Below are 23,112 nucleotides of genomic sequence, written 5' to 3' on the forward strand. Positions count from 1 at the left end.
GTGGTAGTGGACCGATTTTCAAAGATGGCTCACTTTATTCCATGCCACAAGGTAGATGATGCTAGCCATATCTCAAGACTATTCTTTAAAGAAGTTGTGAGATTACATGGAATCCCTAAAACAATAGTCTCGGATAGGGATGTTAAGTTCCTTAGTCACTTTTAGAAAACACTTTGGGAAAGACTAGGAACTCAACTTCTATTTTCTACTACTTGTCACCCACAAACCGATGGGAAAACTGAAGTAGTAAATAGATCCTTATCTACTCTATTGAGGGTCATTTTAAAGAACAACAAGAAGTCTTGGGATGAACATCTTCCTCATATAGAGTTTGCATATAATAGGGTAGTCCACAAGACTACCAATCTTTCTCCTTTTGAGGTTGTTTATGGCTTTAACCCTCTCACACCTTTGGATATACTTCCTTTGCCTAGTACTTCTTCTTATGTTCACAAAGAAGGAGTTTCTAAGGCTGATTTTATAAGAAAACTCCATGGGAAGGTTAAAGACCACATAGAAAAACAAACTCAAAAATATATGGAATACAACAACAAAGGGAGAAAGCAAATTATTTTTGAGGAAGGAGACTTAGTTTGGCTTCATTTGCGAAAGGAAAGATTTCCTACTCAAAGGAAGTCTAAACTAAGTCCGAGAGGAGATGGTCCATTCAAAGTACTCCAAAGAATAAATGAAAATGCCTACAAAATAGATTTACCTTCTGATTATGGTGTTAGTAATACATTTAATGTTTGTGATCTTATGCCTTTTTCAGGGGATGCTAACATGGATGATGAAGAGGTAGATCTGAGGACAGATCCTTCCCAAGAAGGAGGGTATGATGGAGGACCATCCAAGGAAGAGAAATACATAAAGGCCATTGGACCTTTGACAAGGTCCATGGTAAGGAAGCTAGAAGAGACATCTAAGGAGGAGGTGCTTCTTAGACCCTTGCTCACCATGAGCATTGTGTACTTTTCTCCTTAGTAGTATCTTGAGTAGTCCCATTGTATATATTGTATATAGTAGACTTTGTATAGGATTGTTTTGCCTTTGTATTTTGGAGGCACCTTTTTTTCTTTTTAGAAGTAGGCATAGGAGTGGCATTAGTAGACTAAAGTGTGCTCCTAGCATTTTAGCCAAATGTGGTCTTAGGATAAAGGTTTTACATATTGGACTCATTTAACTCCTAATTTTTCATAGATTTGATTTAGCTAGGTTCCATTCACATTGAATGAACCTAACTAAACCAAATGAACCATTTTCAAACCGGGTGGAGTTAAATGAAACCAATCAAAACCGTCCACACCTTTGTGTTCACACCTTGTGTTCACATTGGTGCACACTTGGCCAAATGCTTGGACCTCCTTTCTCTCCTACACAAGGGCGGTTTAGGAAGGCTCAACCATGGTTCCTAGAGAACCATGGTCTAGCCTTTTCTTGCTCCCTAAGTTGGACCGACCCAACCATGGTTCCTAGTGAACCATGGTCTAGTCTAGCTTAACCCCTAGGTGGCCACGCCTATATAGCCTCAAATTTTCACTTGTATGACACCTTTGGCATTAATGAGAATTGAGTATTCAGATTAGAGATCAGATTTCTCTCCTCCCCAAAGGTCCTAAACCTCTTTGTGCAAAACCATTCTCTTATCACTTTTCCAAAGACAAGTGTGGCGGGTTGAAGAATGCTTATCCCTTCACCAAGAGTGGCGCATTCTTGAGAGGCTTCTTCACCATCTTAAGGTGGCCGTGAGGTTCCTCCCTCCATTGGAGCCTTACACAAGCATTGGAAGGATTCTAGGAGCCAAAGATCTAGGGAGAGACTTGAAGGAAGCTACATCAATCCGGCCTCCTCCAAAGTTCTTCCATCAGATCATTATTGAAGGGTGGCCCCTACACTGTTTGATTGGGTGGTCCCATTCCATTACTCGTAGACTATTCTATATTCTCGATGATGAGGAGGAAATTGGTACCACATGTATAGAGTTAGGAGCATGTATTACATGAGTATAAAATCATGACTATTATATTTTGTGATTGAATGACAATGAATGATGGATGGAGAATATCAATTGTTATTAAAATTATTTTAAGATTGATTGAAGGCTTGTGAAATATAATTGACATTATATTGTGTATGTCTACCTTTATGTCTTATATATGTTATTTATGGATGATATATATTCTCACTCCCTGTGTTTGTTTGTTTGGGTTGAACGTCACTTGTAGGATTAGAATAGATGCATGAAGATGTGTTTGATGAGGGAGATGCATAGATATGGGTTTTTCTATGATAGTGTGACATCGAGATGAAGTTTTAATATTAGTAGATATGACAATTGTCAAGTTCTTTTTTCATTACATTATCTTGTTGAATCTTTTTTAAATTAGGTAGATGTGCCTTCATTTATCTCAAATAATATTTTATATGTTTCTTTGTTAACAAAGTGATTGGTAAAACTTTGTGAACCTTTTTATTATGTTTAGATGAGAAAAGTTTTATTATTAATTTATTTTATTTTCTAGGATTTTTAAGTATATATTTATTTAAACATTTGGGATAAAATGGTGTCACATATTTATTATATTTAAAATTAGTATACATAATATTTTAAAACATAAATTATATTTTAGATTTATGATAAATAATTTGTATTATAATTATAACACCCAAGTTTTTTAAAACTATTAAAAGGATATTTTAATTAAACAAATAGGTTTTATAATCATATTAAAGATTTTTTTTAAATGATTATATGATTATTTTTGTTAATTAAAGAAAGACGTGTGAAATCCTTTGTTATTATTTATCTTGTGAAATCATTTGTTATTATTAGATATAATTATATTTTATTTAACATATTTTGATAAGATATTATGATCGACTATTTTAGAGGTTTTATAGATAAGAATGTTTTAAGATAAGAAAAATAAAGATTTCAAAGTTATATTATTCGAAGAAATGAAATCTATTTCTACTATCTGGATTACACTGATTGTAGTCCGATCATTTTTTTTAGACTAAGACCCTAAAATGAAAATCTTTTTCATTTTTTTTATTAAATCATTGATTATATTGATAAAAATTAGGGATTCATATTAATATTAAGAAGTAATATTTAATCGAAATTAGTCACTTTTACTTACCATTTTTACGTAAATTATAAGTAAAAAAGCAGTAGGAACTAGAATAAACAGTGCAGTAGCAATAAATGCGAGAATATTTACTTCCATAATCTCTATATATGTTTTATTTCTCTTCGATTTCCAATAATAAAAATTAGGGATTTAATCCCATAGAATATAGATGATAAATCTTTCATCGATAAATTCAACAATGGTATAAATTTGATTTCGATGATATGATATTAAATCGCACCAATATCACGAATAACAATATCTGAGCTATCAAATCGACTCATCGTCGAGAATTAAATAGTATAACATAGGAAGATCTTTTATCCATACTAAATAAAACCAAAAAAAACATTTCTTTTTGACGCAATTAAAATTTTCCTTTTCTTTTTTTTTTGTTGAAACCTTTACCTTACCTGAAAAAAGAAAAAAAGCAGAAGATATCCCTATTAGGAATAAGATTTTGTTTATTCTTTTGATTCCCTTTCACACAAAAAATGAATGGATGTCTTTTTGATTGGATTTGTATCCATCAGGATTGACGGGGCTCGAACCCGCAGCTTTCGCCTTGACAGGGCGGTGCTCTGACCAATTGAACTACAATCCCAGGAAAAAGGCTGTATAGCATACACATTTTTTTATGGTATCTTTCAAACCTTTTTTTCTATTTAGGATTCAAACCATTTTTTTGTAAATGAAAGAGGAGGATTTTTGTACATCTATCTATCTATATATATATATATATATATTGTTATCCACTTTAGTGAGATCAACCCAGATTACGTTTGTTATTGACAAATCTATTTTAAAAATTTAATCAATAAAAAAGTTTTTATTTTCCTTATATTTTCGATTTACAGATCTTGATATGAATCTAGATTATTAGAAATATTCAAATTTGTGGAAATATGAAATAAAGAAAAAAAAGAATAGCATTTAGGGATGTTTCAGATTTTGATTCTTTCGTATCAGAGCGCATCAATCATTTCCGGAGAACAATAAATGGGTTATACAATTTCATTGTGGATCGGCAAATTCTTGGTCCGAGCTGGATTTGAACCAGCGTAGACATATTGCCAACGAATTTACAGTCCGTCCCCATTAACCACTCGGGCATCGACCCAGGAATAAGAAGAATACATTTTCGTTTTTATTGAAAATTCATGATCAACTTCCTTTCGTAACACCCTACCCCCAGGGGAAGTCGAATCCCTACTGCCTCCTTGAAAGAGAGATGTCCTGAACCACTAGACGATGGGGGCATACTTGCCCGACCGCCATTATACTACGTTCATAATATGAACAGTTTTTTGAAATTGTCAATATAATAATATGATTCGATCAAAATTTTTTTTCCATCTTTCAGAATTCCATAGAAATTTTGGATTCATCATTTAGATTTCAAATTTGTTTATTTTTATTTCAATCGTTAATAATAATAAAATGAAAAAAAAATATAAGTAATGCAAAAGAAAGTCAAATAAACAAAAAATCCTTTGCAAGAATGATTGCTTTGTTGGAAAGTCAAATATCTTATGTATTTAAAGGAAAAATAAAGATTTCAAAGTTATTTATTTGAAAAGGTATTTTTATTTGTCGATGGGTCACATGTGTGTTAGGGTTAGCATCTTTATAAATGCAATAGTAGAGCTTAAGTTGCCTCACTTCACATTATCATTAATACATGTGTCTCGTGCTCTAAAGAGGAGGGAGAACCAAAGGTGGCCAAAGACGACCTTGAAGATTCACATATGGAGATTGGGGATTATAGAGAGTTTGGTGATCATTAAGGTAAGGGGGGAGTGAGTACGTAGTCTCGCTTTAGGCATCAGATGTATGTTGGTAGTGAAATTGATCCTCAATCCTGTCTCTATTGTATGTCTATGTATGAGGGGCTTTCTAATATGTCTGTTTTGTCTCTTTTTATTCTTAAACGTTCCTAATGACATGAATTATTTGAACGTATGATCAATTGTATGTTTTTAATTTTATTTGTATGATATGAGGTTCCTTTGGTAAATTGAATGAATTGAAATGGCAATTGCATGTTATAGAACACTTTTACTTATTAGTTTGAGAGAAGAAAGTTTAAATGTGAGTTGTGTCAGATTCTGAAAATTCTGGTATGAATATACCTTAGTATTTATCTGATTTCTCTACATGTGATTAATGTAATTGAGTTTCTATTATTGGGTTAGAAAGTAGTCACTTAGAGATACAATTTAGACTCAAGAATTACATAAAAATATTATGGAATAACCGAGTTATTTGAGTTAAAAGATGAATCTCATATTTTGTACATGAAATGTAACATGCGTATGTTATAAACCTTTCGAGTAGACTTAAATGATAGAATTAGGTTTTGTAATCTTCATAAAAGTTATAGTCCTAGATGTTATCTTTCAAATTCCAGTGAAATCACTTAATTAAAAAGAAGTCTAAAACTCAAGTTATGATTAAATAAGGTTGTTAGACTAGTTAAACTTATTGATTTGAATAGTTAGTGACTATGATCAAAGTGTTAACACATAATTAGACAATCTTATGGTGATTCTGTCTTGAGATGTATCGAATGATGTGTAATTATTATGATTAAACTACAAACATGTGTAAACATTATACTAATAATATTGATAACTAGTTGTGATATGTGAGTATACTAGTGCTATGATTGCGAGTTACGTATGAGTTGTAGTGACACATGATTCTTTATGCCATAATTGATTGCTAATTTTTAATTGATATAGTTGAATTGTTATTTGTTATATTGAGACTAGTTGACAGTGAAATGATGTGATAATGTGATATGATAAGATACGTGATATGTGAATTAGTAAGATCATATGAGTTGCCATATATAAAGCCTGCTTGACATGCATCATATGCATAAAAGTGTTTGTAAATGTACGATCGATATGGAATACATTACTAGGGAAGATCCCTTGTGTAAAAACTTGGGAACTAACCTTGGTGATAGTCCAGTTTGGAAGTCCTAGTCTTTCCCTCGTGAGCATGAGATGTAACTTGCACAAATTAACTATCCTGACCAAACCCTAGTTGTATATCCTCCTAGTAAAATTGCATTGAAGGTGTGATCTAACATGTATCCCTAGGCTACTCTACATGTATTGTTAGAGATAATGCACAAGTGTGATCTGTGATATTTTTACTAGTGCCACATGCATGCATGATAACATATAATATGTGTCTATTGCATAATGCATCTTAATGCTATGTGATATTTAGTTGTTACATTGTGAATGAATGGAATAGGTTATATGATTGATGCTTATATTATGTTGATATATGTCTTATTTGTGTTTGACATCTTATGTTACGAGTCAAAGTGAAATATTTCTCACTCCTTTTATATGTTGTTGCAAGTAATCTTTAGCATGATGTGGAAGATGTTGGTGACGAGGTGCAGTCCTCATAGAAGGGTTATGCACTAATAGAATGTGACATTAGGACTTAGTTAAAGATTATCTTCTTTTGTCATGTTTTATTGATATAATTATTAGTTTTCTTGTAATAGATTTCATTGTGATTTTAGTTAATGTTGTTTTGTTAAAAATGTGATACCTTTTATGTTGAACATGTTAGATTTTAATTATGAAAGACTTTCTTGATCAATTTTATTTATTCATGTATTATGATATGTAGGATAGAGGGTGTCATAGTAACAAAAAACTTATTGATAGTTATTGATAATTTATTTTAAAATATTAATATTTAATTGATAAATAATTATGATAAACAAAAATTAAATTAGATAAAAAAAAGTTAAAAAAATTCTTACAAGTTCTCTCATTGAAAAAAAAAGTGCCTAAAAACATTTTCATGCAAAATAAAATTTTGTCTTTAATATAAAAGAGTTGATTTACAAGAGTCAGAATTTAATCTTTAACCACTTAATTAAGTGTTGTAGATCCCTAACCACTCATGTCAATCTAAGTTAATAAAAGACTATAAATGACTCTTAAGTGAAAAAATAATTTATGACCGAAAATGTATTATAAAAATAAAATAATGTAGTAATATATGTTTTTGTAAATAAATGGACAAATACGTTAGCAAATTATTTCCTAGTAAAAAAATCTTTAATATAATTTTTTTATAGAAAATAAAAAAAATGACGGAAAGTGTGTTGTGTATATTTTTTCAATTAAAGAAGAAAATGGTATATTTTAATATAACAATAAAGAAAAGCGTAATATTTAATTGTCGATATATTTTAGTAATCAAATTATTTTTAACAAAATATCTAAAAATTAGAATAAATTGTAATATTAAATATATTTACGTAAGTCAAAAGAAGAATAATGTAATACTTGCTCCACTTCGAGAATAATAGATGTACCTATCTGAAGGGCACACTAGTAATCTTCTCGTATTCTGAGAGTCGAATGAGAGCTCCAATCGAATATTCCGGTGAGGGGGAGGTACCTGCAAAAGGCACTCCGACGCTCAAGTCAGGACAAAGCACAGATATCGATAGTAATTAATGAACAGTAACGTTACCTCGTGACATGAGCTATTTATACTGATGTTTATGGGCCCTGACCTCCCTGGGCCCTGTGACAAGATTACCATATTAGGTAATACACCTCTAATCGGCTTGCTGGTGTGATTAACCCTTAACTCTTGATTAAGGGTAATCCTTAATCCCTAACTAGCGGTGATCCGTATTTATAGAGCATTCGGTGGCCGATCAGCTGTCGGCTACCTGGTTCGGCCTTCTAGGTGCCGATCGTGTGTCGGTCACCTGGTGGCCGAATGACCTTACCAGTACACTTGCCCCCTAGCCTTGGGGAAGGGGAACCTTCTTCAAGGGTATAGAGGTGAAAGTTATGGGTATAGACGTGAAGTTAGGTTGTGTGGGGAGTCGAAAGGTTTGGTTAATCTCAACCATTGGATTTTAACGATCAGGCGGTTATAATTTTCAAAATTTTGAATTTTCCCGCCTTTTTTCTTGACTATATATAGGCATGTGTGGTAGGGCCTCTCACGCGTATCGCTCTCAGTCGAAGTGTGTTGTCCGAAGAAGTTCAGATCTAGCACGCCAAGTGAACGTTGTAGGATCTCATTCTTGGTAAGTTTGACTTTATGGCTACTTCTTCCGAAAGCTCTTCGGCTAGTGGGGCTCGGTCATCATCACCATCATCCGAGGGGTGGTCATCCAGGGCTTCGGGGCAGTTAGACTTGGAGATACTTGGGTCGAATGAGGACGAAAGGCCGAGCGAGAGTGGGGGTACCTCCGAAGAGACATCCACTAGTGGGAGTGAAGAGGTGCCGACTAGAGATAAACGTGTCTCCACTTGGCAACGATATGGACCGTCCGAAGAACCTGGTTATGAGTGGGTGAACGAGGAGGTGACTTCGTATTACTCCTATTACTGAGACACCACAATGATTACGAATTTGTTAGAATATACAAAGTGTTTGGATTTTGATGCCAGGGAGGAGCCATATCCGATTGGGGTTCGGGCTTGCCGAAATAATGCTTTTCCGAACCCTGACGTAGTTTGTTTGGACAAGAGTGCCGAGAAGATGGAATCCTTCTATATGTATGACTTCCTTTTATGAGATCTGAAAGTGAAGCTGCCGTTTGATGAGTTTACCATGGGAGTACTGAGAGCTTTGAATGTGGCTCCAACCCAGCTTCACCCGAATAGTTGGGCTCAACTGCAAGGGTTTAAGCATTTGTGCCGATGCCTAAGCATTCGGCCCTTGCCATTGTTATTTCTTTATTTTTATTCTTCTCGGCCATCGGATTTGGCGAAGTGGGTGTCACTTAACCGAGTGGGGACTCGGCAGCTTCTAGATAGCTTCACTTCATCATACAAGAACTTTAAGGCTGGATTCTTTCGTGTAACTATTCATCCGAATGGACGTCATTTTTTCTTTGGAGGCGACGATAGAAGTTTATTTCCATTGTATTAGACACGTGCCCCTCGGCCATATGATGAAGTGCTGGACGAGCTCCTCACGGCCGAAGAGCAGAAGGACCTGCAGTTTTTGCTTCGCCTCCCTCGGCGCTTGCCGACGAGGTCACTAATAAATGTAGTTGAATCTCCCCAATGGGAGAATGATTTGATAGGTACGTGATTTGTCCCATTTCGGCCTTAAGCTAAATTCATATTGATGTTCACTTGATTTGTGCAGGAATCATGGTGGCGAGCGGGGCCGATGAGTTCAACATCCGCGACCTACTGGCCGGCCGGGTGCAACAGGCTAAAGCTTTTGGGGTTGTGGGCAATTCGACTATTGCCCAAACTCCTCGCCCAGGGTAGGACAACCGAAACCCTCCTTCCATGAACTGCAAGCACCAAAGAGGGAAGAAAGGGAAGGAGGTTGCTCAGGAGGGCCAGAAATGAAAAAGCAACGAGGAGAGGCCGGAGAAGACAAAGAAACAAAAACACACCGTGTCTTCACCAGGTGGGACAGTGATTTGCGTGCCCCCCGTGCTGATGTCTCGGGCCTTCTTGAGTGAGGAAGTTTCTGCCGACTCGTTGGTTCAGCCGGATGCCATATCTGAACAGGGGCGTGAGTTTTTAGGCCAGTTGGACACCGTGTCAAAGTGGAAGTATTTTTGCGAGGTGCAGTTTCGGTCGCTGGCACTTGCACACCACATAGCTATGGAACCAATCAATGAGTTGGTGCAATTGAGACAAAGGGTTGAGGAGGCCGATAAGGCGACGGTCGAGGCCATGGCTACGGCCGAAGAAGCTCTGGCTAAGAACCGACAGCTTGCAGCCGAGCTAGACGTGGAGAGGCGCAATAATGACACCCTCCGGCTGGACCTTCAAAAGGCGTCAAACGAAGAGCAACACCGAGCGGAAGAGGCAAAGGCCGAGCTGGAGCGGCTTAAAGAGCAGGCTAAGGATCGCATAGTCGCTCAACATGAAGTCGGATTTCGCCATGCTCTTCGAAAAGCTAGGCACTTCGGCCGTTTTAGAGAAGACTTTGAGTTTGACATGACCAAGGAATTTTTTACCAGGGGTCCTTCATGTCATTCAGGGATATGCCCGAGGGGGCTGTCCCGGATAATGATGAGCCGAATGAGGTCCCCGAAGAGGAGGAGACTCAGGGTGTTTCGGATGACAAGGCTAAAAATGAGCAGGAAGGGCCGAACCGCGACCAAGAGGACGAGCCAGAAACGCAAGAGGACGCTGCCGCCAACCCCGATGAATGATTGTGTTTGAATCATAATTTTGTACTAAAGGCCGATAGAGCCTTCCCTCTACCTTTTTTTTTTTTTTGTATTAAAGGCTGATAGAGCCTTATTCTTATCAATGAAAAGTGACTTTTGCTAACCGGATTATGCTTGTGTATCGAAACACTTTTTTTTATCTGAATGGTGTAATCTGTTGAGTGGAGGGTTTGCCTAAACCCTTGGTTGAATTAGGTTTATTAATAGCGCATACTGACTAAGTTAATAATCAAATGGAGATGTTTTGGTAAGGGCCGAGTGGGATCGTTTCGGGATAGCCATTTTTATCGAGCAAAATCGAATTGGGTCATTCAGAAATGATTGTGAGGCCGAGTTGGGTCATTCGGAAATGTTGGCCTTTTGAGCAAGGCCGTGTGGATCCACTCGGGAATGCTTTCCATTTTGAGTAATGTCGAATGGGTTTACTCGGATTGCTTGCTTTTTTGAGCAATGCCGAGTGGGTTCACTCCGATTGCTTGCCTTTTTGAGCAATTTCGAGTGGGTTTACTCGGATTGCTTGCCTTTTTGAGCAATGCCGAGTGGGTTCACTTGAATTGCTTACCTTTCTGAGTAATGCCGAGTGGGTTCACTCGGATTGCTTGCCTTTCTGAGCAATGCCGAGTGGGTTCACTCGGATTGCTTGCTTTTCTGAGCAATGCCGAGTGGGTTCACTCGGATTGCTTGTGTTTTTTTTTTGGATGAATTTCGAAGGCACGTCCTTGGCTGAGTGGGGTCATTCGGGAAGCCTCTTTGCGTGACTTCCGAAGGCACATCCTTGGCCGAGTGGGATTACTCGGGAGGGAAGCCTGCTTGTACAAATTCTGAAGGCATGTCCTTGGCCGAGTGGGTTTACACGGGAGGGAAGCCTCTGCGCGATTTTTGAAGGCACATCCTTGGTCGAGTGGGGTCACTCGGGAGGGAAGCCTGCTTGTACGAATTCCGAAGGCACGTCCTTGGCCGAGTGGGGTCACTCGGGAGGGAAGCCTCTTTCCGTGATTTTCGAAGGCACTTCCTTGGCCGAGTGGGGTCACTTGGGAGGGAAGCCTGCTTGTACGAATTCCAAAGGCACGTCCTTGGCCGAGTGGGGTCACTCGGGAGGGAAACCTTTATGTATAATAATTCAGGTAAGAGTAAGAGTGAGAGGGAGGAATTGAGCTGCATTTCATTAATGGGTGCCTCGTTAAAAACCCTGTCGGCCAAAACCCCTTTTCACTTTTTTACAGGGGGAAAAAAGACCGATCAAGGAAAAGAGTGCACCATGCATGTACATTTGTATTTACATAAACTTTTAGCTAAAATATGTCTTCAAGTGGGTCGAATTCCAAGTCCAAGGGATGATTTTTCCCGACAGCTCTTCTAGCTTGTAGGCTCCGTTTGGGAGGTTGTGCCGAATTTTGAACGGGCCATCCCAGTTGGCCGCTAACTTTCCTTCACGAGAGTTTCTCCTAGCCGATCCCTGAACATGCCAAACTAGGTCTCCTTCCTGAAAACTTCGTTTGGTGAGTGTGGCGTTGAATCGCCTCGTCATCCGTTGTTTGCATGCTTCGGCTACGATGCGTGTTTTGCTACGAATTTCGTCGACAACATCGATTTCTGCCCGAAGAGATTGGTCGTTGCATGATTCATCGAAATGCAATTGAAAAAAAGAAGGTTCGCCGACCTCCACCGGAATCATTGCATCCGTTCCATATGTCAATCGGAAAGGAGTTTCCATGGTTGTGGATTGAGGCGTACATCTGTAGGCCCACAACACTTCTAACAGTTCCTCGGCCCAAGCCCCCTTGGAATCTCCCAAGCGCTTCTTTAGTTCGGTAAGGATTACCTTATTCGCCGCTTCGGCCTATCCGTTTGATTGTGGGTGTTCAACAGATATGAATCTGTGTGGGATACCCAACTCTAATGGCGTCTGGAATACCGAAACGTGTGATGATGTTTTTCCATAGGAATTTCTGGACCATGTTTGTAGTGATTGTTGCTAGGGGTTCGGCCTCAATCCATTTCGTAATGTAATCAATGGCCACCAACAAGAATTTGCATTGGCCTTTTGCGAGAGGGAATGGGCCGAGGATATCCATTCCCCATAATGCGAATGGCCAGGGGGCGCTAATGTTGTGCAACTCTTCAGCTGAGGCGTGGATGATATTACCATGTCACTGACATTGAATACATCGTTTAACAAATTCCGCACAATCGGTCCTAAGAGTCGGCCAGTAATAACCTGCTCTCAAGACTTTAGCCGCCATGGTTCTTCCTCCCAAATGGGAACCACAAATCCCGTCATGGATTTCTCTCAACACATACTCTGCCTGCGCCGAGTCAATACATTTCAGCAATGGTGTTGAGAAGCCTCTTCGGTATAGTTCCCCTCCTACAACCGAATATCGAGCTGCTTGTGTTTGCAGTTTTCTAGCAGCGGAAGGGTCTGTTGGCTGTTTTCCATAATCGATGTAATCTTTTATTTCTGACATCCAAGTTTGAGCAGAATCGGAGATCGGCATGTTTTCAACCGAGTTCACACTTGGGGCTGACAGGTCGAGATGAAGTGTGGTTTGTAGTTGCCGCGGTTTTGGACTACTGCTAGCCAACTGAGCCAACTGATCGGCTCTCTCATTGTGTTCTCTGGGGGTGTGTTTCACCTGGACCTCATCAAAAGTGTTGCGCATTCTCTGAAATAGATGGTAATATTTCAGTAGGATGGAGTCCTTCACTTGGAAGTTATCGTTCACCTATTCCGAGACGATTTTCGAATCTGTCCAGCATATTACTCGTCGAGCACCCACCTCTTGAGCAAGCCTTAAACCTGCCAGCAATGCTTCGTACTCGGCCTGGTTATTTGAAGCCTTGAACGCGAATCACAAAGATTGCTCGAATGACAGCCCGTTCGGTCCTTCAAGGATGATTCCAGCTCCAATGCCTTGGTTGTTAGAGGACCCGTCCACATGTATTGTCAACAAGTCATTTACAAAGTGGCCCTTCGGCTGTAATTCATTAACAAAGTCAGCTAAGCATTGAGACTTGATCGGGCCTCGTGGTTCAAAAGTTACGTCGAACTCCGAGAGCTCAATTGACCAGGCCATCATTTGCCCAGCCAACTCAGGTTTGCGCAAGACCTTGGCGACCGGGCAGTCAGTTCAGACTATGACACGGTGACTTTGAAAATACTGTCGGAGGCGACGAGCTGTGTGAACAAGTCCGAGTGCCACCTTTTCTAGGAGCTGATACCTCGTCTCTACTTTCTACAGCATTCGACTAATGAAGTACACTGGCCGTTGCACTTCTTTTTCTTGTACCAAAACGGCATTGATTGCTTCGTTTGATACGCACAAGTATACCACCATATCCTCTTGAGGCTCGGGCTTCGAAAGAATTGGGGGAGAGCCGAGGCGTTGCTCCAACGCCTGGAAAGCCTCTTCGCAACCGACAGACCATTCAAACTTTTTTACCTTCTTCAACAAACCAACGATGGGTTTTGCTATTTCAGCCAAACATGGAAGGAATCTCGATAGAGCTATGAGTCGTCCAGCTAACTTTTGAACTTCTTTGAGATTCTGGGGACTCCTCATACTGATGACCGCCTGACATTTTTCGGGATTGGCTTCGATGCCTCTCGCCGATAGCATGAAGCCGAGGAATTTCCTCCCGATACACCAAATACACTTTTTTCTGGATTGAGTTGCATGTCACATTTGCGTAGCTGATGGAAGACTTCCAAAAGGTCGGCCATATGTTGAGCAAGGTCTTCGGACTTGACAACCATATCGTTAACATAAACCTCCATATTCTTGCCGAGTTGGTGTCGAAAAACTTTATCCATCAACCTCTGGTAAGTTGCGCCTGCATTCTTCAAGCCAAAAGGTATCACCTGATAGCAATAATTGGCTGAATCGGTGATGAAGGCCGTCTTCTCTTCATCACGAGGATGCATGCGTATTTGATTATATCCAGAGTAAGCGTCCAGAAAGGTGAGGACTCGGTGCCCTGATGCACCGTCGACCAATCGGTCAATGTTTGGGAGTGTGTATGCATCCTTTGGGCACACCCTGTTGAGGTTAGTATAGTCAGTACACATTCTCCATTTGCCGTTCGGTTTCTTCACCATGACCACATTTGTCAACCATGTGGTGTACTGAACTTCCCGAATAAACTTAGCGTCGAGCAGTTTTGCAACTTCCGTTTTGACCGCCAGTTTTAAATTGGTTCCCATTTTCCTTTTGCGCTGAGCAACTGGCCGTGCTTCAGCACATATTCATAATCTGTGACACATGAAGTTTGGGTCTATGCTGGGCATGTCGGACGGTGTCCATGCAAAAAGGTCCTTGTTCTGAATGATTACCTGGCTTAGGGAAGCACTATCCTCTTCGGCGACGTCGGCGCCGATGTATATAACTTGAGATTAAAGCGATCCGATTTGCATTTGGATTTTTTCTTCAATTGGTTCTACGCGCTCCTCATCATTCATTCTCGGATCAAGATCCCAAACCGGTGACTCATCCGATGCCGAAGGGTTGACAGCATGAACCCTTTTGGATTTTGACTACCTTTCTTCTATGGGGGATATTCGCAAACTGGCGAAATAACATTCTCGAGCAGCCTTCTGATCGGCATGGATTGTCAGGATCTTCCCCTTGTCGGACGAAAACTTCATTGCTAGGTGCGGTGTCGAGACAATTGCCCCTAGCATGTTCAGTGATGGCTGACCGATCGATGTTATAGGATGTGTTGGCATGCACCACAATATACTTCACCTAAATTTCTCTACTTTCTTGTTCGTCAAAACAAAAACGAGTGAAGAGCTTAATATAGCCCTTAGTGCTTACCCGTTCTCCTGAAAAAATGACCATGGGATCATCATATGGGATTAGCTCCTTCTCGGAGATACCTAATTGTTTGAAGGTATTCCAGTACAAAATATCCGCCGAATTGCCCTGATCGACCAAAGTTTTCTTGACTGTGCAATTGTGAATTTCCTCGCTAATCACCATTGGATCGTCCTGTACAAGGTCAATGCCTTGAAAGTCGGCATCGGTGAAAGTTATGGTTGGTAACCTTCGGGTACGTTGCCTATCAACGGCGTGAACCGACCAAATGGCTCGTAAGTGTCTCTTTTGGGTTGAGGAAGTTGAGCCTCCACCCGCAAATCCACCTGCAATTGTATTAATGACCCTCCTATGTGAAGCTGTGGGGTCATCCTTCCTGTCTCGTGACCTGCTTCGTTCACGCCGAGGCCTCTCAGGGCGGTTCTGCCTATGCCGATCATGGTGTCGAGGTTGATATGAGGAGCGAGGCCGAGATGAATCTGACCGATCAACAAAATTATGGAGCTGTCCTTGCTTGATCAAGTCTTCTATTTTATCCTTTAGAGCAGCACATTCTTCGGTAGAATGTCCACGATTACAGTGATACCTGCAAGATTTGCTGGTATCGACGCATGGTGGAGTAGAAGCTCTTTTTGGAACTGCTAGCACTTCGGACGCGAGGGCTTATTCTAGCACCGCTGCCCTACTGACATTCAAAGGTGTGTAATGAGAGTATTTCGGCCCACGCATGGGTCGGTCTCGTAGTGTAATTTCCTTGCCTCTCACTCTGAATGGTTGTTTCGTTTGCTTTTCAGCTTTGCCCACTGGTTCATCTCGGGGCTTGATTACGGTATTCAGCCAGCTCTCCTTCGTAGGTCGTTCATGTCCGAAGGAGGTTTCTTGCAAATGCTATTGACGAACGGCCCCGGCTTTAAGGCTGTTGTGAGATGATGGAGTGCTATAGCTAGGTTGAGATCTCGGATTTCCAAGGCTGCCTTGTTGAACCGATCCATGAAAGATCGAAGGGACTCTTTCCTGTCCTGCCGAAGGCTGACCAGCGATAGAGAAGTCAAGTTGTGGGGACGACTCGTTGCAAACTGGATGGTGAACTGAGACGACAAAGTATTGAACGAGTCGATAGAGTTAGGAGGTAGCCGAGTAAACCAACTCAAGGCCCTTCCTTTGAGGGATGTCGGGAAAATCCGACATAAGGCAGCGTCATCCGTGGTGCTCAAGGTTACCTGCGTGAGAAAAACATCAAGATGTTCGTCAGGGTCCATTGTACCATCATATTTATCGATGGGTAATGATTTCCAGTTGTCAAGGAGAGGTAGTTGCATAATGGAGGGTGTGAAAAGGTGGCGATGTGATCCAACAGTTGCCACATCAGTAGGACATCCGACCGTGGGCAAGGCCGAAGGAAACTTTTCTGGTGCAACGGCCGAGCCGTGTAGAGCCGATGTGTGGACCTCATGAGATTGATAAGACCCTTGTGTTTGAGTGTTGGTGGGCTGAGTAGGTTTCCACGAAGGGTCTTGATTTTTTAATGCCTCATTTTATGCTCTTAAGGCCGAAAGTTCCTTCGCATCTTTCTCCTGTTGTTGTTTCATAGCCGCTATCTCTTGCTTCAATAGACGAACGGTCTCGGAGAGATCGGTTTGTCTACCACCTCCACATGTTCTTCTTCGGTCTGGTGGTCTTCCGTGTTCGTTCTCCTTGTCCTCGTCATTTCCTCACTTAGTTAGTCTTCACAATTGTTCTCAATTCAGCCCCACGGTGGGCGCCAAAATGTACCTGTCTGAAGGGCACACTAGTAATCTTCTTGTATTCTGAGGGTCGAATGAGAGCTCTAATCGAATATTCTGGCGAGGGGGAGGTACCTGCAAAAGGCACTCCGACGCTCAAGTCAGGACAAAACACATATATCGATAGTAATTAATGAACAGTGACGTTATCTCGTGACATGAGCTATTTATACTGACATTTATGGGCCCTGACCTCCCTGGGCCCTGTGACAGGATTACCATATTAGGTAATACGTCTCTAATCGGCTTACTAGTGTGATTAACCATTAACTCTTGATTAAGGGTAATCCTTAATTCCTGACTAGCGGTGATCCGTATTTATGGAGCATTCGGTGGCCGATCAGTTGTCGGCTACCTGGTTCGGCCTTCCAGGTGCCGATCGTGTGTCAGTCACCTGGTGGCCGAATGGCCTTACCAGTACAATAGAAAAATATATATTTGATATTATATATGTACGTTTTTAATGAAAATTAACAGAATTTTAACACAATTTAAAAATAAAATAAGGTTTCATATATATAATTTAAAAATGAGATAAAATATTTTTTTAGAGATTCAAGTATTATAATGCATGTCAATCATTTTTGAAAAGAAAAATATATACAATTTATTTTATTTATCTAAGCACTTTTTTATTTATAGTTTATTGTATTATGCTCTTATACATCATATCTATCATCGAATCAATGAGTTAGGTGGTCACTCAAGCTTTATTTATTTATTTATTTATTCATTATTATTATTATTATTATTATTATTATTATTATTATTGATAACTTTGATATTATTTTTTAATTATTTTAGTCGTTCCCCATAATCTCAATGATGTTTCCAAAATCGCACATAATGTCTAATTCTTAAGTTGTCATCATAATGTAATTAACGCATTTCCAATTATTGCATATCCATTTATCATCAACAGCCAAAAACAACATTAAAAAAAATTTGAAGGACAGCTACTTTGTATGAGCTTTACATGTTATGTTGCCCATGATGTCCTAGCGTCACAGTTCTCGCTGGTATGGCAACCAGCAATGAATAAAAATAATAATACAAAAGTCTTGTACCAAAATGAAAGCAACGTCTACAAATATTATTCATATAATTAAGGAATATATTGTAAGAAACACACGTCATATACCTATAATATATGAACTTCATCATAATTTTCTTCTTTGTTACATATCGAAATCATTGACTTTATTGGCGTAGTACGTAATAGTAATAATAATAGTAACATGACAATAAACAAACCATAGCAATGTTATAATGTTCAATGACCAAATCCTTACTATTCATCATCATTTGTGTCACCTCTACTATGAATCCACCACAAGAGATTACTCAAAGAGTTTCCATCATCATAACCCTTCAAGCTTCTTATCTTCTTCAATGCACCTTCATTATCATAAACCCCTTGTAGGGCATACACAAACCCCTTCCACCCTTCACCAACACCATCCCTCTCCAAAGCAGGCAAAGTCCACTCCACAAGATCCTTCACATACTCAACATTGCTGAAAACAGCTTCAGAAACAGGCACCAATGGCAAGAGCTGAATCCCAAGCCTACACTCTCTCCTCTCAGCAGGAGCAAACCATAGGCCAGTGTCCCTCTTGTTAGACCACAAAACACCCATTACCCTATTCTCCTTTGTAAACTCTTCCTCATACAATGTTCCTCCCTCTTCCACATGCCAAAATGTTTTAGTTCCAAGAATCTCCAATGATGTCAACGTTGACCCAAGTGCAACAAGACGAGGGTCACCATATGCAAGACCAATCAAAGAAGCAGAATAGTATGCACTCACAGCCTCACTTGTGCTCTCTTGGTTCCTTCCATCTGTGAACTCGGTTAACCCTCCAGCCCAAGAGTGCAACACATACAAGTCAAAACACCTCAAACGTGTGTAGTTGTAGTTTGATCTTGAGTCCAAGTTCATGAAATCTTCCACAAGGGAATAGGCTTGTGCCTTGTACTTCCTACCCCAGGATGGATCAAGCTTAGTAAGCACTGCAATTGCATAGAGGAAGTACCCCAAATGGTAGTGGTGGTCATTGTAGATACCAAATCCAAAATCAGCACTTGAATCAGTGGACCCTTGTTGGGTGATAATGCCACCCCATTTGTTATCATGTAGAAATCCATTCCCATGAAAAGTACCCTCCAACCACGGCTCAATGGTTTCCTTCAAAAACTTTCTTACCTTTGGAATCACATCAAGGTGGGACAACTCCTCAGCAATCAATGCCAACCTTGCAGCCCTTGCAATCAACTTGCCATAAAAGTAAGACGAAGTTTCTTTTATTGATGATGAGTTTAGGCCCTCAACATCTTTAGAAAGAGCTGAAATAATCTCATCACGAGATTCTTCTTTGACTCCATTGGTTGAATCCCATGATACAAACACCGGATCTGTTTCCAAAACCCATGAATCCCCAACAACACCAACAAGATCCCCGTCAATGCTTCTATACTTAAAGTCATCAAGAACGGTGACATCATCATCTGTATTAGACAGAAGCTGAACATGGAGAGGGTGAGCCAATAATAACAAATCCCCTGATCCTTTCTTCTCCCACTTGTATTCCAAAACAAAAGGTTCTCTGAACACAGCTTCACCTGACACGGGGTAGCAAGAACTAAACTTGTCAAGAACACCCTCGTGTTTCGAATCAGAATCCGGCAACAAAGCTATCCGGATTATGCCAGAAAATGCATTGGAAGTGATCTCAGAAAGGGTGTGACTCAACTTGATGGGGGAGGAAGCATAAAGGAGCCATGTTTGGCCATTGTTGAACTGAAAGGTGAACTTGGTGTTGGACTTATTTGAAGAGAATGAGAGAATAGCGTGGATTGTGGTGATGGAAAGAGGGGTTGGTCGGGTCACAGACACAGTCAAATAGGGGCTTCCCCTAACAAGTAAGAAGCTAAGATTTTTAGAAGGGATATCCAAGGTGACACTGAGATCACTGTAGGAGGAGATAACATGTTTCTCATTGGAACCTTGCTTGGATGAGATGGTGAGATCAGAGTTGAAGACTTGGTATATGACAGCAGAACTGACTTGGCGAGAAGGGTATGAGAGAGAGAGGGAGGAGTTGGAGGATTTGATGAGGTAAGGGTGAATGTATTCAGGTTGGTCACCATTTTTGAGGACAAAGTTTTGGAAGAAAGAGTTTGTGGGGAGTGAATTTGAGAGAAGGTTTTGGGAGAAGAAGTTGGAGGGGTCAGGGAGGACAGTGGATTGTGTCTGAGGGAAGATATAAGGAGGGATGCTTTGGTTTTTAGCCATTGTTGATGAAGGTGGTGAAAGTTGTGTTGTGTTTATGGTGATGAATGCTTGAATGGTGATTGTAGAGGTGGTGATGTATATATGGGTTTTGGGGGCATGTGGTGAAAGCACTCGTAACTTAGACATTAGTGTTTTTCATTATTGGCGGCTACTCTATGTACAACTTGGCTTGTTTTTAAATTGTTATGAGTAGGATAGTGGGGTTTGAGATTTTGGATTTTGGGGATGCTTGTTGGATGCTTGAACATAATTTATTGAGTTGGTGAACTCAATTTTAGCACAAGTTGAGGAGAGAGGTTTGTTTTATATCCTTCATGATATCGATATTAAATATTTATAGGTAAAAGTAGTGATTAGTCTTTTTTTGAAAAAAATAAATATATAATATGTATTTTTTTCAATATGATTTATTTTGTATATTTAAAGGTTAGAATTTGAATTCTAAATAATTTATTAAGAAATATAAATCGCTATTATTAATATTGATATAATGTGTTTATGATAATATATATTTGAGAGTAATGATTCAAATGAATTATGAAAGGGTGGGAGTAAAGAGGATTGAATGATTGATTAAAAGGAAGGGAAACTTGGCCAGAAAGGTGCATGCGTGAATGTGACCATGTCAAGAAACAAAACCGAAGTTTCTCAATGGGAACATACCAAAATCAGTACCCCACATAAAAACAATGTTATGTGTACACAATTGGAGAATTTGAACAAGGAAGATAAAGTGATAATAAACACAAGTCAGTCAACTCATACGAATCAGATTGGATGTGGAAGTTTTGCCAAAAAAAGCAAAAGCCCATGATTCGCTAAAGAAGCCTTCGTGGAATGTTCTACCAATTTCCACTATGTAATTAATTAATTATCTTAACTGGTACTAGGTAGAAATCTTGTATACTTTCAGAGTACTACACTACTCGAAGAAATTAACGCAACAGATAACTAATATATAATACTACTAGATTAAATTAAAATATATCGCTCGTTCTAAGAACTTTAATATATATATATATATAAGATTTCGCATAGTATCTTTGAGTATCATTGCTACAGATATTCATGTGCTCATTTTTTTTGTATAATTAAACTCATTGTAAGTTTTAAGTTAAACTAATCGGTTAATATTTATAGTTTTTCCAAGTTTTTAAGTTAAAAATACTAAAAATTTCACGTAATTTAAAAATCTTGTAACTAAATCTTTTACTCACTAATATTATTATGTTTGGTTAATGGAAGTCATATCCCGCAAATACAAATTAATTTTTAATTATCATTTTTAAAACATTGTATAAATAGCATGTTCATGAAAACAAATTCATTAATATTATTAAAATTCCAATAACTCATGCTAGATGCATATGTTAATTATTTTTAATGTAACACTGTAAGTGGTGAGTTAAATGGTTTAGAGTTTAGTTAACTCTAGAAAGAAGGGTATATAAGGTTTCCTTTAAGAATAGAGCCTTATACATGCAGGAAACTTTAGAAATAAATTTTAGAGAGAAGGACTTTGGATCAGTAAGCTCTATTCTCTCCTAAATTTCTCTTCTTAATTCCTTTCTTCCTCTAGAATATTAATCTCTTTTGTTCCTTCTTTGAATTCAGGCTAGGAAGCTTGATTTTGGTGGATTGAAGCCATCGGATCGACCGTAGGGAATTCTCTTCCTTCTTCCTCTTCTTGGTTGTTTTGAGAAATCTTCAAGTGAGGGAAGTTAGGATGTTATTGATTGGTTGCAAGTGGGTTTAGAAACTCAATTGATGCATGGCTTTGGGGATTGGATTGTTGATTTGAGGGATTTTTCCCATTTTCGGGGTTTCGGGCAAAATGGGCTAGGTTTTTTGATGATTCTAATGCATCAAGTGGGTGCATCTTGAGTTTGAGGTTGTTTTTGGATTCTATGGAGTCTGGTTGTTGATTTATATGGTTTGCATGTTATTGATTTGTCTGGAAGTGTAGGTTTTGTTTGAAATTTTTGAACTTGATATGCTAGCTTTTGAATTCGCACCGAGTGCACCTTTATGGCGTCGGAAGGGTATTCATTAGCACTACAAGAAAAAGTCAAATTTCCCACGAATCATTTCCCACGGATCAAAATCCGTCGGAAATTTCCCACGGATTTTTACATGAAGGAATTTCCGATGGAATTTTCGACGGATTTAAATCCGTCTAAAATTTTTGACGAAGTTTCCCACGGATTAAAATCCGTCTGAAATTTCTGACGGAGTTTCCCACGTCTAAAATTATTAAATAAAATTTAAGCCAATTATTTTTCAAATGCAACCAATCCTAATCGCATCAATACACACAACAATGCACTATATAATGTTTTCATTATTATATGGGTGTTTTCAAAATATAAATAAGATAAATAAAAATCAAAGTGTGTGAGGTATGACTTATATTACCTATATATAATTATATGTTTAGGTTATTATAAATTATAAACTAATTAGCGTAAATGTGTTTTTTGTTACTTATCTTGAAAAATACCAACACATGACGTTCAAATTTAAGAATAACACATCTTTTCTTTAATTTTTAAAAATCACTCATCTCTTTGAAAATAACGTTATTAATTAAATAAGGGGGAAAAAAGTTAAATTATGTTCTGCAAATCACATATATGTATCTATCATTTATTTCTAAATTACATCCAATATGTCATTTTGATGAAAACTTTCATTGATCTTCAATTTTGAAAATAAGATTTTTTTCAATTCATTTTTAAAATTATTACTTAAATTTAATATATTTTTTTAAATCACAGTGTGCATGATATTTAAAATAAATTTCAAAAAAGTTGAAATAATGAAATAAGAGATCAAATCTCATTTAATTATTGATATTTGTATTAATAAATTA

At 38.8% G+C, this 23,112-nt stretch overlaps 2 protein-coding genes and 1 non-coding gene across 3 annotated transcripts; all 3 read right to left on the minus strand.

The window, feature by feature from the left end:
• Positions 1–3,664: 3,664 nt before the first annotated feature.
• TRNAD-GUC (transfer RNA aspartic acid (anticodon GUC)) lies at positions 3,665–3,738 on the minus strand. Its single transcript has one exon. It is a non-coding gene; the product is annotated as a tRNA-Asp (tRNA).
• A 7,894-nt stretch (positions 3,739–11,632) lies between these two features.
• LOC145954726 (uncharacterized) lies at positions 11,633–12,058 on the minus strand. Its single transcript, XM_083069417.1, has one exon. It carries the CDS (start codon positions 12,056–12,058, stop codon positions 11,633–11,635), a length of 426 nt encoding a protein of 141 aa, XP_082925543.1.
• A 5,959-nt stretch (positions 12,059–18,017) lies between these two features.
• Positions 18,018–20,381, minus strand: LOC109791002 (glucan endo-1,3-beta-D-glucosidase). The gene has a single exon (XM_020350251.3). The coding sequence runs from the start codon at positions 20,364–20,366 to the stop codon at positions 18,237–18,239; it is 2,130 nt and encodes a 709-aa protein (XP_020205840.2). The 5' UTR covers positions 20,367–20,381; the 3' UTR covers positions 18,018–18,236.
• Positions 20,382–23,112: the final 2,731 nt, after the last annotated feature.

Source organism: Cajanus cajan, chromosome 2, assembly GCF_000230855.2.
Source record: "Cajanus cajan strain Asha chromosome 2, NIPB_CcT2T_4, whole genome shotgun sequence".
Classification (NCBI taxonomy): Eukaryota; Viridiplantae; Streptophyta; class Magnoliopsida; order Fabales; family Fabaceae; genus Cajanus; species Cajanus cajan.